Source organism: Pinus tabuliformis, chromosome 2_1 (genome assembly GCF_031772625.1).
Source record: "Pinus tabuliformis cultivar Carrire ecotype Pingquan chromosome 2_1, CPIR1, whole genome shotgun sequence".
NCBI lineage: Eukaryota > Viridiplantae > Streptophyta > Pinopsida > Pinales > Pinaceae > Pinus > Pinus tabuliformis.
In genome coordinates, this window is record NC_142299.1 from 255,471,084 (window position 1) to 255,484,806 (window position 13,723).

Here is a 13,723-nt window from a genome sequence, read left to right on the forward strand (position 1 = left end):
AAGCACCACAATGACCCACTCTTTCCTTAAAGTTCATTCACAGGGATTCACCCAAGGTTCAAATGGGGTATTTCACAAACTTGAAATTCATACCAAATTTGACACAAAAAATGATGGCTACTCTCCTCCACTCACATGAAATAATACTATTGTTCAGCCATTCCATTCCTTAACAATGCCTATAGACATTCACAAATGACAATGCAAGTCTGTACAACACAAGGGGGTCCTTCTCTAACCTCTACAGTCCTTCGTCCCTCCCTTCTTTAATTCTCTTTGTACCACGCACAAAAAAGACAACTCTTAGTCCTTACAGCCATCTAATTGAAGGAGAAAGCACTACAACACATTCAAATCCTATTACAACAATTGTCACCAATTTTCATGCCGAATTAAATTTTCTGAGAGAGAAAGAGAGAGAGAGAGAGAGAGAGAGATGCATGAGAGCATAATAGAAGAGAAAAAAAATAGAAGCTTGAGAAACAAGAAGAAGAAAACCTCTTGATTGCTCCTCCATCTTATTTTTATAATCACACCTTGACCCTTCATCTTCCCAACCTTTTAGCTTATTAGGAATACTAACCATCACATCAAAGGGAAATATTCACCCAAGTTATATTTTCCTCTTAAGTGAAGTTTCTCCCCTTCCCAAGGCATCATATTAATTTTGGTTGTCACCTTTCTTAAGCTCTAACATTGTTATTAATAAAAATAAACATTACATCATATAATAAAGTTTGACATCATAGCATCAATGCTAGCACCCTAGCATTATATGTTCTTAATTACATTACAAAAATTAGGATAATGAAAGGGGTTTCACACTCTCCCTAATCTTTTGCACTTCATGTCTCCTCTTATCTCGACCTCTCCTCAATCCGCAAGGAGGATGGGGATGGATATTGCTTTATTGCCCCCACCACCCCAATTGCATATCATCAATTTCTGTCAAGGGGGAAAGTTCCATTGGCCTACAATGGCTTCAATAATGTAATTCAAGCTAGTTCATGGCTTTTCAAAGGAACAAACTTTGTTCCCTCATATAATGGATCTGTATGTCAACCTTTCTTTTAATAAGCCATCGCCAAAAAATAATTTCATGTGTTTACAATCATATTGTGTCGGTCAATCTCTAAATAATTTTTTCTCCTAAGGCTAGATTCATTAATGTTGGTTCCTTTATACCTAAGCTACCAACCTTCCTTGTTGATATAGTGATATTCCATTTAACCATGTGGAATTATTTGTGCTTGACTTTCTCCTTGCTAGAGAAATTTCCTCATAAATTGGGAAATTTGAGGGGAGATTCTAGCAGGGGTCAAAAGAGTTGAACATTAAAAAATGGGAAGAGCCAAGAGAAATAATTTGATTAGTACATTTATACTCATCATATCAAGCCTTTGAGAGCCCCAATTATTGAATTTGGAGCTAATTATACCTAGGATGTTTTGCCAAGTTTAGGAGGTTATGTTAGAGAGGAGAATGGAAACTCCCAAATAAGTGAAAGAGGACCAACATTCTTTGAAAGAGAATCATAGAATATGGGAGAAGGCTTGCATTTGAGGCTTAAAGACATTCCATCCATAAATATGACATTTTATGATTGATTCCCCCCCCCCCCCCCAATAATGCTAATGAATATGGCCAAGATTCTTTTAAAGAAACCAACAATGATAGAAGAGGCCCCTCCAATAAGGACAATATCATCTACAAATTGTGGATAATATATGGTTTTCATTCCCTAGACCATTGTTATTCCTAATAAATTCCCCAATATTCTATCCTCCTCTAATTTTCCACTAAGAGACTTTGTCATAATTATTTATACAAGAGGTGATAACATACAACCTTGTCACAATCCTCAATTTCCCTTTTTTTTTTTTTTTCCGGTCTACCATTAACCAAAGGAGCTATCCAAGGATGATATATGGAAATTGAAATTCAATGAATGAAACCAACATAGAATCCAAATTTATACATGACTAAATTAGAAAAGAATAGAAAAATTTATCAAAAGCATTTGCTAAGTCCAATTTAATGATCATTCTTGTCAGCTTGCTTGTTTAAATTGGATGTATGACGTCATGGATGAGAATGACATTGTCCACTATGTGCCTATTCTATGTAAAACCACTTGTATTCTCTAACATGACATTTTGCATAACATCCTTGAGCCCATTGGATACAATTCTTAGAAAAGGAATTACAAAAAGAAAATGGGAAAAAATGGGATGGATTTACTTCCTTGGATATCAAGGTAAGAAATGTTAGAGTTTGTAGCACCACCCATTTTACAAGATTTTTGAATGTATTGAAACATCTTTTTGAAGTCACTTTAATAAGCTCCAAAATATGTGAAAGTAACTAATTGAAAATGCATCCAGTCTAGGGGCCTTGTTAGGTTCCAGACTCCATATTATTTCAACGATCCCTCCCTCACTAATCTCTTTAGTGAGAATAATGTTGTCTTCATTGTAATCAAACTTGGAACACTCTCTAACATTTCTTGAGTGATGTTGGGATCAATACCATCAGATCTTGCGTACAACTCTTCAAAATGTGTTTTGACAACTTCTTTAGTCTCACTAAAGTCCTTTTGAACATAGCCATCTTCAATAGTAATTTCTTTTACATTAATCCTTTACTACATCATCTTTGCCTCTTAGTGAAAAAAGGTAGTGTTGCGATGAGCCAAAAGCTTATGATTTCAGTCTTTGTATTTCTTCCTCTTTTCCAAGAATTCAATGATAATTTTGATAAACTTCTACCTCCTTCCTTTGTATGTATTGGCTGGGAGTCTTAACTCCATTCTTTCACTTATTTTCACTAATTGTTTTTATCCTAGCCTTTTATCGCTCCATGGGGGATTGTTGTGATTGACCAATTCTTTGAGTGCATATTTAACAAATTTTAGTTTTCTTCCTAGAGTAGACACTAGAGCCATTTATCTATCTGCACCACATATCCTCAATATTTTTTATGCTTCTAAATATTGTAGCTAATAAGCATTAAAATGAGAAGTGTTTGGTCCAATATTTGGAGACTTTGCAAAGGGACTAGAATGGGCTTGTGATTAAAGAAGGCAAGGAAATAATTTTGGAAGAGATTTCAAAATCTTGGAGTAGAATGTCACTACACACTATAAATTTGTCGAGCCTCACAACAATGTGCCCAAACTTTGACCACTTGTTTTACCAGTGTATTTACCTACTAAGGGTTTAATATCTTCCATATCTCATTTTGAGATAAAGTCCCCCAAGCATTCTATGAATGGGTTTTGAAGTAAACTTACCCATTTCTTTTCTTTTGGAGATATCACAATGTTGAAATCTCTTGCTACTGTACTTAAATGATCTATCCCAACGTCCTTTAGATCAAGGAGAGAATCCCAACATTCCATTTTTCTCTATTGACATTGGGAATACAAACATTAATGGTATTCCATCTCAGACCTATTTTTTGATGAACTAAACTTATGACTAAACAACATTGGGATTGAGGAAAAATTCTAGCCTGAGAAGATGTATATTTCATATTTTACATATTACTCCATAAGCAACCCAATATTTGACTGCCTCTGCTTCTCCTTGCTTCCATTGTGCTTTGCAAACCTTAAAAGCTACATGTTCTTCCAAATTAGTTTCTTGAAGGAGAACAACTGCTAGTTTCTCTTGTCTTTTTAGAATTCTAACTGCTTTGGGCTTCCCAATCCCCTAATGTTCCATGAGATGACAATCATCATTTGAAGGAAGGTTTTGTATCCTCATCAGTCTAATGGGCCACTTGACTAGCTTTTCTCCTTGGATTTTTATGCATAATCATGTCCATAGTTGGTTGTTTATGAAGTTGTTTTCCTTTTTTTTTTTCCATTTCCCGTCTAACATCCTTATTGTGTTTCCTTCCCATTTTCCTAGGCTAATTGGTGTCTTTGTCTTCTTCATCCCTTTCTTCTTTCCCCCACTGCTATTTCATTATTTTCCTTGTTATTACTTGTAGAGCTACTTGAGGCTTAACCAACTTATTCTCAACTTCTTCTTCTTGTTTTTCTAACCCTCTATCCTCTTCCTCATTGTTAAGGGCTTGGCTTATTTCTTCAAGTACTGGCTATTGAATAGATTCCCTGGGTGGAGAAGAGACTATTCTAGCTACTACCTTTGCATAAGATTGGGATTCATCTTGCATTTGAACTTCAAATTGATTAGTTGTCTTACTTGGGATACCTCCTTGAATTTATTGGTGCTTCCAAAGTTTATTCAAATGAGCGTCTCTTGCAAGGTTTGTAGCATATTCTCATTGGGTGAATGGCTCCTAAATGAAAATAGTTGAGGACGAGGGTTTGTGTGAGGAGTCCTTCACTTGAGAGATTTCCTAAGCCTTGGAGCCCCCACCCATGATTTAGAAGAGATTTTGACCCCCCATTGATTCACATTATGTCGGTTGGTTTTCTTCTTTTTCCCCATTTTCCATTACTCATTGGTCTCCTAGTCTTGCTTCATTGTTTAAACAATTTTCTTGCAATTCTTGGAAAAGTGCCCATATTTGTGACACACCTTGCACTTGAATGTTAACTACTTGTAGTACACCCATTGAATATGGGACTACTTATCCAATGTTAGGCACACTGCTTCTAGCAAACCTCAACATATATTTAGGCACAAGAGGACATTTAATCTTTAGATTCATACCCTTCAATATACTTGCTTAAGGAATCTCCATTACGCTTCATCAAATCATCTCCCTAATAATGCAAAGACAAATGAGTGAGACAGATCCATATTGGGACAATTGAGGGAACATACAACTCAAGGTTGAAGTTAGGTGTCTATCTATTTAATTACATTCATCTTGAACTATTAAAATACATGCCACTCATGAATATCAAATCCCTATCCTTCTTGAGTTCAAACAGGAAGGCAAAAAAACCCCTTACCATAGAAAAAATGATTAATGTTTCCCTCAGTCAAAGATGTCTAATTTTTTAAGTATTTTTCTCCATGGCTCATAATGAAGGCCACAGACCCAAGAACCGAGCAACCAACTCATGATCAACAAGAGCCAAATCCATCTGCATCAAGTTTTTTTATTTTTTATTTTATTTTTTTCTTGATAAATTGTGAAAGTTGTTACTTGGATGACTTGGGCAATGCATCAATCATATTTTGAAAGGAAATGAAAACCATCGAACAAACAAAAGCCCTAACATGCATGCAAAATCCCATCTTTCCCTTTGTAGGGTATCCAAAAAATGACGTCTTTACCTGTATTCAAGGCACTTCTTTTAGATATGCCCATACTCACGAGATCTTAAAGGAATATTTTGGTAGTCCAAATAGTGTAGATGCTTCCTCGCACCCAAGAAGAATCATATACTTTTCGAGATACTTTTACTTAGATCCATAATCACATGGATTCTCGTATACTTAGCTTGTTTCCCTTCAAAAATCAATTGAGAAGATTTTAATATAAAATCCATTATATTCTTGATTATGCTTAGGGTGTTTCTATCCCAAAACTCATATGAGAGGAAAGGGAGGCGCACCCAAAGGCAGTGATTTAAATCAATATGGTTTCACTAGTATTTACCTTTTTTTGTCATAACAAATATCATTAAATGTCTAAGTCATTATAAAATAACATAAGATAAAAAATATTTCCTTCTAAGAGCAAATATACAAATAGATATTTGCTATATAAAATGAAAGCATATAATATTGTCTATTAAAAACAAATCATATGAACAAACAACAACATTTACATAAAATTCTAAGAATGATTGATTAGTGGGTAATTATGAAACAAAGTGGAAGAAACATCATAGTTAAGAGCCCTTTCCCCCATCTAAAACTCAACATGAAACTCTTTCACATGAAGAAGACCAACAACCTTGGTTAACAACACCCTTGGGCAAGTTGCTAATGTTATGTTCGTAAATCCTTAGAACATGAAAGATCTTAATCTTTGATAACTTTTCAACAACAAAAAACACATGATGAAGAAGAGATATAAGGTCAATGTTTTGCATTTTGAAAGAACATTTTACCCATTGAGTAACTAGTTTCGAGTTGTCAAATACTTGAAACTTTATCACTCCTTTGCCTAAAACTTTATTCACAAATTCAGGATAAAATGTAATCCAATTCAATGACTGATTCTCTACTAGTTCCTATAACTAGGAATAGTTAAAAAAAAAAAAAAACTTCCATTTGAGAATAAAAGGACACCTCCAACTTTAGATGACCTTTTATTGCCTTGCCTTGCTTTATTAAAAACCCTAGGGAACTAATTTGTTAACTATGGGAGGGATTTGTTTACTAGGAAGCCTTGAGGACAACACACTATTTGAAGGCCTTATACACAAATTTGATGTTGTGAAAAACTTCCAAAAGATATAAATATCTACCTTGAATTTTTTTTTGACATTTTTTAGTAATACATAATAGCCCAAAAAACTACACAATGGAGTGTTTTATGACTAGCTATATTAAGTTCTTCCATAAAAAATTTGAAAACCTCAACCATAGAGTTTAATTTTACTTTTGGTAACTAGAGAAACTTAACAACTCATTTGAGTCTCTTCTTTAGCAAAAAAATATTTCAATAGTGAATAGAAAGAGAAATTCAACATTTTTATTTTTATTTTTTAAAATGGAAAATATAAATTTACTATTATGTAGATTTATGATTAATATATTCAAAATACCTCAGAGAAAATCTCATCAACATCATCTCTTTGGTGAAAATGTCTTGTGACTAAATAATATTTTATATTTTGAATCACTTATTTTCTTATATCTAAAAAAAACTCTTAATCAGTTTAAAAACATCATAATTTTTCTCTAAAATCAAAAACCAATTTTAACCTAAATAATATCCACATAAAAATCAAGCCTTTCGTTTTATTTACTTTAAAAAATTTCCAATAACCAAATACTGCTATTGCAATTTAGTCTCTCACACATTTAAAAAAATAAAAAATTATTCACCTCATCATAATATATAAATAATTTTATACCAATCTAAATAACCGTCACAGTAATAATGATACTGCACTCAATAAATTCGCAGAAATAGTCGGTGATCAATTTCATATGGAAGCCACAAGTTTCGATATACTTTTTAGTTTCCTTGCTCTGAAAACGAATCGCTTATAAACTTCAAATGTGACAAACTTCAACATGTTCGTTTTATTTTATGGGTTGGGCTAAGTGCTCCAATGGGTGCCTAGCTTAGATGAGTCGCAGTGGTAAGGAAATGGAACAATGGATGCCTCTGTTGGAGATTTTTCTCAAGTCCCCATGTCCAGTGGGGGAAGCATCGCATTGGGTGCAAACTCAACAACACCGCAGAGGAGGAGGAGCAGCAGGAGGAAGCGACCTCTGGAGGTTCGTACCTCATCTGCTTGCCAATGATGTCGTTTACTATCAAGGAGAAATGGAAGAAGAAGAAGAAAAAGAACAAGACAAACACCCACAACAGGACCAGCGTACCGCCCCTCCCAGCAGAATAGGCAAGTAAGTCGTTTATTATATTCTAATGTCTGTGTCATACTTGACGGAAAAACTTTTGTTGCATTTGCTGGATAGTGAAATTTTAGCTTGTTTCTATTGAAATACTGAAAATCACAATATAATGTCGATATCTTCTTTCTAGAACCCCATTAGCAAAAAAAGAGAATGTGTTGATTCTGCATCTTCATTCCAGACCAATGCCAGTGACATTGTTATGCCTTGCGAATGATGGGTTTAGGGTTTACGCATGTGAAGATGATGTCTATGGGGTTTGAACAAATTTCAAAATTTTACTTTTCGGAGAATTAGGGTAAGTGAGATCCGCTTTAATGTGAGGCTTGAGGTTGTGGCTTTCTGCAATGTTACTGCAGATGTATGTGGATTCAGACTTTGCCAAGTGCCATGCAATCTAGTATTTTGACATTCCTCTCTGTAGAACACAGTCGGTTCCGCAAGAAGGATCTTCAAGTTTTGGCCCAAAACCTAAAGGCAACTCCTGATCTTGATTTCTGGGTTAGAAGAGCTGCTGAAAACTTGTTTCAGACAGTTTTTGGGCATAAAGCATCCGCATTCTCCCCAGGTAATGGCTCTACTTTATTAATGTTTTCCCTTAAATTGGCCTACATAGTAACATACATCATATGCACAAGCCTTCCCATGGGAGAAATGGAAATAGATTTCACTCTTTGTTTTTAGGGAGGATATTTACAGGGAATGGAGGGTTTGTTTAGTTGTCAATAATGTTTGAAGATATGCTGCTTTACTTTATAAGTCATCTGTGCATTTAAGAGATTAGAGATTATACTGATACAGGGCAATCACTCTGATTTAGTTTATAGTGGGCAAGACATGGATGACTACAATGCTTTGCCTGAATGGCTGGAAGATTGTCAAAAGGGTTCTGGTTCATTATTTCCCTGGCTTCCTATTGTTTCTGACGAGGGCCAAACCTTAGCTAATGATGCCCGGGAATCTTCAAAACAGCAAGGAGAATACCAAACTACAGAAATACCAATTGAGAATCCTGAATTGAGTAGGTATGTAGACCTGGAAACAGTTCCGTGTTCTCCTGAAGTTCAGGAACCTGCTGGAGGAAGTGTTGAGGATTCCAGAAACGTTGTTGATGATGCTTCAGAAATTCAACATGCTACAAGCTGCATATCAGTGGAAGCTGCAGATTCGGAGGTAGTGACATCGGTAACTGTTGAGATGATGGATCATGATGGGATTAGCTCCAAGGCAAGACTAGATCCTAAAGTTTATGTTCAGTTAACATCTCTGAGAGATGCTTTATTGAATTTTGATTTTGCGAGTAGCATTCATAGCATTGCAGAGGAAATTCGTGCCCTCTGTACAGTTGCAGAGTTGAGGGAGGTGGTATCTGTTATCAAGCCTTGGGAAGCAGCTGATGAGGTCACATTGCAACTGGTTGAGACCCTCATGAAAGACCAGGAAGGTTACGATTGGTCAAGTCAGATGCTTTCCTCTCTTATATTGCCAAAGCTTCTATCATTGAAAAAACCAGCATCCCGCATTTTGGTAAATGCTGTACTACAGGCAGGTAAAGTGCATCAAAGGGCAACTGTGGATGCACTTTTGCTCCCACTGATACTGAACAAGGAAGGGTTAAATGTAGTAGTCTGTGAAGTCCTCAATAGAATTATTAAAGAATGCTTACATGCAGATCACGTGTCTTCTTTCTTCCAAAAATTGCCATTTGAAGATCACCAGCAGGGTTCTGTTGTATGTTTGCCGTGTCATCAATGCCAAATATCCCAGTACCTGGTATGGACCGAACCTGTTTTTACCTTCTTTCAGAATATTTTGAATCACCAGGTGTTGTTAACACAAGAAGCAATTGACAATATAGTTCTTGCTCTGGAGGACGTTGCTGGAGAGTTTTCGAAGTCCTTAAAATTTGGCAATTTCTTACTTTGTCTTGTGAACAAGTATGCTTCCCTCCTCAGACCTCACAAGGTTTTGCTTGGAAGAGTGACAGAAATGACCAACACATTTATGACAAAGTCTATCTTGTCAAAGTTGGCTTGTCTTTGATCTACAGTCTACATGGTTACTTTCATAACATGTATAATGTTTCTAACTAGGGTTTTATTCTGATATTCCATCTATGGTTTCATCTTTTCATGTCAGCTTCTGACAAGTTTTGTTCATATACATGACATGTTTTCTATGCATTCCATTCTGGTCTCATGCAAATATTCTAAGTTACAGCCTGTCCCATGTATATATACTAAATTACAGCCTTAGGTACCACATTCAATTTTTTTCCCAAAAATTTCAAAATTCAAGCGTCAGGGAATTTAATGGAAAGTTTAATAGCTAATTTAGAATATAATGGCAGATTTCTCATTTCATGGCTAAGTCGACGATGAATTTATCGCTTCAGCATTTATTTAGAAAATTCATAAAAGACCTCAATAAGATTTTTCTTTTTTCTTAAATTTTTGAATAAAGAACTCTGATTTTTGACATGTATAAGATATTCTAACATGTTTTCAAGAAGTCAACAAAACTTTTGTAATTCTCTGTGCTAAATTTCATGGAAAATTTTATCAATTTTTTTCACTAACAATTTGTTTTTAAAATCCATTTTTGCCAAATTTGAACACTACGTGAACTGGATTACTTATCCAGCTGTTTGATAGCCACCATTTAGAAAATTCATAAAAGACCTCAATAAGTTTTTTCTTTTTTCTTAAATTTTTGAACAAGGAACTCTGCTTTTTGACGTGTATATGATATTCTAACATGTTTTCAAGAAGTCAACAAAACTTTTGTAATTCTCTCTGCTAAATTTCATGGAAAATTTTATCAATTTTTTTCACTAACAGTTTGTTTTTAAAATCCATTTTTGTCAAATTTGAACACTACGTGAACTGGATTACTTATCCAGCTGTTTGATAGCCACCATGTTCTGAGACAATGCGGGACTTTTATTTAAACCATGTTACAGCAACAAAGGTTGGAACTACTTCATGATGATTCATCTTTATGTGAAAAACAAGCAGAATCCTTTTGCTGCATAACTGCGTATGTGTGAAAGGAACGAGACTATAAGGGCAGACAAATACTCTCTACATATAAAGACAGACAGCAGAACCAAACATATCATTAAACATTAAGTTTAATTCAATGATAAGGATATGATGAGGTCATAGGAAGATGCGTGAAATTGCAAGACAGATCAATCACATGATAACACAGTTGTTAGTTTACCTGTTTGCTCCTAGCTAGTTCTCCATTCACCAGTAGAGCACTGACCTTCTTATTACTTCGATTGATAGAAGGTGCACTTTGAGTAAGAGAGATACCGATGGATGGTGAGTGTTTATAAAGATAAAGATTCCATGGAGACGAGAGCGCACTAATTACCTTGGGAGTTGTGCCAAGTAGGGCTCATTTATCATGGAGGTTACATTTGCCAAGTAAGACACACTAGTCTAGGCACATTGATGATGGGAGTTTTGCCCTATTCCCAGCATCTCTCTCACTCTTTAAAGAGAAGGGCACATTGTTACAGAACAGAGGTGAGTGAGTGTTTGCTTTCAGCTGAGTGAAATTCTGTGGGCAGGTGTGTGTCATATCAGCTGCTGCTGTAATATTCCTTCTTTCATAGTTAAATGATAAGAATGTGATTGCTGCTAAGATTTATAGCATGCTCTGTTTCCTGAGAATTCGTTGGTTTTAGTCCAGCTGCTAGTTCGTCGTTGCTTTGAATCAAACACATGATATATAGTGTATTTACTTTTGAACAATGAAATCCTATGTTGCACTGGCTTTGGAGATGGGTGGATGGATGAGTTCATGGTACAGCAAGAATGCATCCCCAAAATTTTCAGGGGATGGCAGGTTGGAGATGAAAATTATATATATATATATATATATATACACACGCCGTAAGGTGCTCCCCTCTGAAATTAACTCCCCTCCCATGCCACCTGTGCTATTCTGAGTCATTGATTTTGATGTTAGACGATTAAAATGGTATATGCCATCAGATTGAAAACCAAGATCAGTTAGTTACAATTCAATCGGTTGCAATTCGTTCCCGATGACCTTCGGCTGTCGTTTGAAAAGCTTGCGGGGTTGGTTGCAGTGATTAAAAAAATTTCAGTTGAATCCAGCAGCAGAACCTGGGTAGCAGTCGAGAGTCCAACTCGAGACCTCTGCCAGCGCCTGGTTGAGTAGAGAAATGAAGACCTCTTGCAGTGCCTCGTTGAGCAGATAAATGAACAATTGAAATTTGAATGAGTCCTAAAGGCTGCTCTCGCAATCCCATACCGAGGTTTTTTGTTTTATTTAAGCAAATTTTTGAGCATCCTGGTTTGAATCAGGTATTGCACTCTTTCAGAAATTTATGGTGATGCAGTAACCAGATCCGTTCTGAACCAAAATTTTGAGTCTAATGTACTTTATAACTAAATGTTGTTTCATGGTACAATTATGTCAGCCATAGGTTTGCGGCCATGGAACTGAGCGCAGATCGTGTCAAATTTACACCGACTGTGGTCTTTCACTTTGGCTCTCAATCCAACAGTGGTATAAGAGCCATAGGTTTGTGGCCATGGCACTGGTATCCGAGTTTCTCAGCCTGAAACTGAGGCTTCTTCTAAATATAGGTCTCCAGGAGTGATTTGATATTCTGGAGCAGTCTCATTAAGAATATATATTCTCAAAGGGGTGGAGTGATCTGTAATTTTCTTCGAACATTACAAGTTTTCGCGGCTGGCTCTGCCTGAAGAAGAAAATATTAGTGTTGGAGTGTGTCTTTTGGAAAAGGTATCAATGGCTTTTAAAGATTACAAGAGCTAATTAGTACGATCTAGAAATCGTAATTTCAGTTACAAAACTTATCGCGCCATTGGGGCATTTCTGTAATTTGAAGTGAGGTAGGGTTAGTTGGGTTGTATGCGAGGTCATCCAGAGTGTATGAAGGCTTCAAATCCTTATCATGAATACGTGGAGTATTGTTTTTGGAAAATCGCCGAAGCTAAGGAACACCGAGAAAAGGAAGAAACAGGTAATGTAGCTACTTTCTTTGTTCTGTAAAATATGTTTCTTATTTGTATTCAAACGCTATGAAAGAGAATAGTAGACAAAACGTGAATGGATGGCTTTTCTGTTTCAAGATATCCAAGTTTCTAAACATGCAATAACCTGCTTGAAACCCTAGGTCAACAAAAGCCGATCTGCAGAATTACCAGAGTTAATGGGTTTCTGGCCGTATTATGGTTTGAAGAGCAATGATGAAATGGGGAAATTCGTCTGGAGCATGGGAACAACTTTTGTTATTCCTATCCACAAAAATCCATGTTAGAATCATTAGAATTAATGGGTCTCTGCCAACTATAGCAATCTGAATTATAGGATGATGAACAAAGGATGAAAGGGGAAGAAATAATTTTTTTTTAACACATTAATTCTATGGGTATCGGGCAGCTGCTTTTTTGCTTCCACTGATTTATCCTTTTCTTCTTAACATGAAATCCCACAGAAGGCCGTAGTCCTCCTAGATACAAGGCCTTGCCTAATTTGTGTATTATTGGGCATTGAAATGTGTTCACGCAGGATTGAAGTTTGGTTGCATACCTTCCAAATTTAATCTTGCATATACATCTGGATGTCTCTATTGACAATACTCTCATTTGGGTTTCCAAAACCTGCTATATAGTCTCCTTGTTGGCTGTTCTCCGTTCTCCTTTGATCTAATGCCCATGCCAGTGTTGCCAAGGAGTAGTCCTTTTAGAGAGACTATAATGAAGGGCAAGCAACACAAAAACGAGCAGAAAATTAAGTAGTTAAAAAAGGTTTTTAGACAAATCATGTCTTGCTTAATGCTTGCACACAGATAGATCATTGTCCTCTACAAATCACTTAACTAAATTGTTTCACACACAATAACTCTTTTCCTTTATTTTTTTGCTAACCCTAGGAATGAAAGATATTTTGTTCAAAGAGAACTTGGTTTAAAGGGCTAATTATAGATCTTGTTTTAGCGTGCAGTAATTATCTTTATGTAATTTCTTGTATAGCCTTGAGTAGACTCTTTATGTAATAGACTCCTTATAATGTATCTGAAGCATTTATCTTTGTGCTATGAGTTCATAATGTATTATTGTTGCTACTATGTGCAGTCTCTTCTAAGAAGATGAGGAGCTTACAGACGTTGGTAAAGGAATAAAGAGGAAGGCTGA

General features: G+C 35.8%; 1 protein-coding gene and 1 pseudogene across 3 annotated transcripts in view; both read left to right on the forward strand.

Annotated features, from left to right (window-relative positions):
- Positions 1-7,041: 7,041 nt before the first annotated feature.
- On the forward strand, positions 7,042-9,704 carry LOC149199679 (fanconi anemia group E protein FANCE protein). 2 transcript variants are annotated; one of them, XM_089402526.1, is made up of 3 exons: positions 7,042-7,507; positions 7,880-8,088; positions 8,341-9,704. In XM_089402526.1, exons 2-3 carry the CDS (start codon positions 7,884-7,886, stop codon positions 9,561-9,563), a joined length of 1,428 nt encoding a protein of 475 aa, XP_089258652.1. In that variant the 5' UTR covers positions 7,042-7,507; positions 7,880-7,883; the 3' UTR covers positions 9,564-9,704. The 2 variants fall into 2 exon arrangements, with proteins under 2 accessions (XP_089258652.1, XP_089258651.1); XM_089402525.1 differs by having other exon boundaries at positions 7,043-7,511.
- A 135-nt stretch (positions 9,705-9,839) lies between these two features.
- LOC149199680 (pre-mRNA-splicing factor SYF2-like) overlaps positions 9,840-13,723 on the forward strand; it is a 7,211-nt pseudogene continuing 3,327 nt past the window's right edge. The window contains exon 1 of the transcript XR_016253792.1: positions 9,840-12,549. The product of XR_016253792.1 is annotated as a pre-mRNA-splicing factor SYF2-like (transcript). The remainder of the gene's footprint in view (positions 12,550-13,723) is intronic.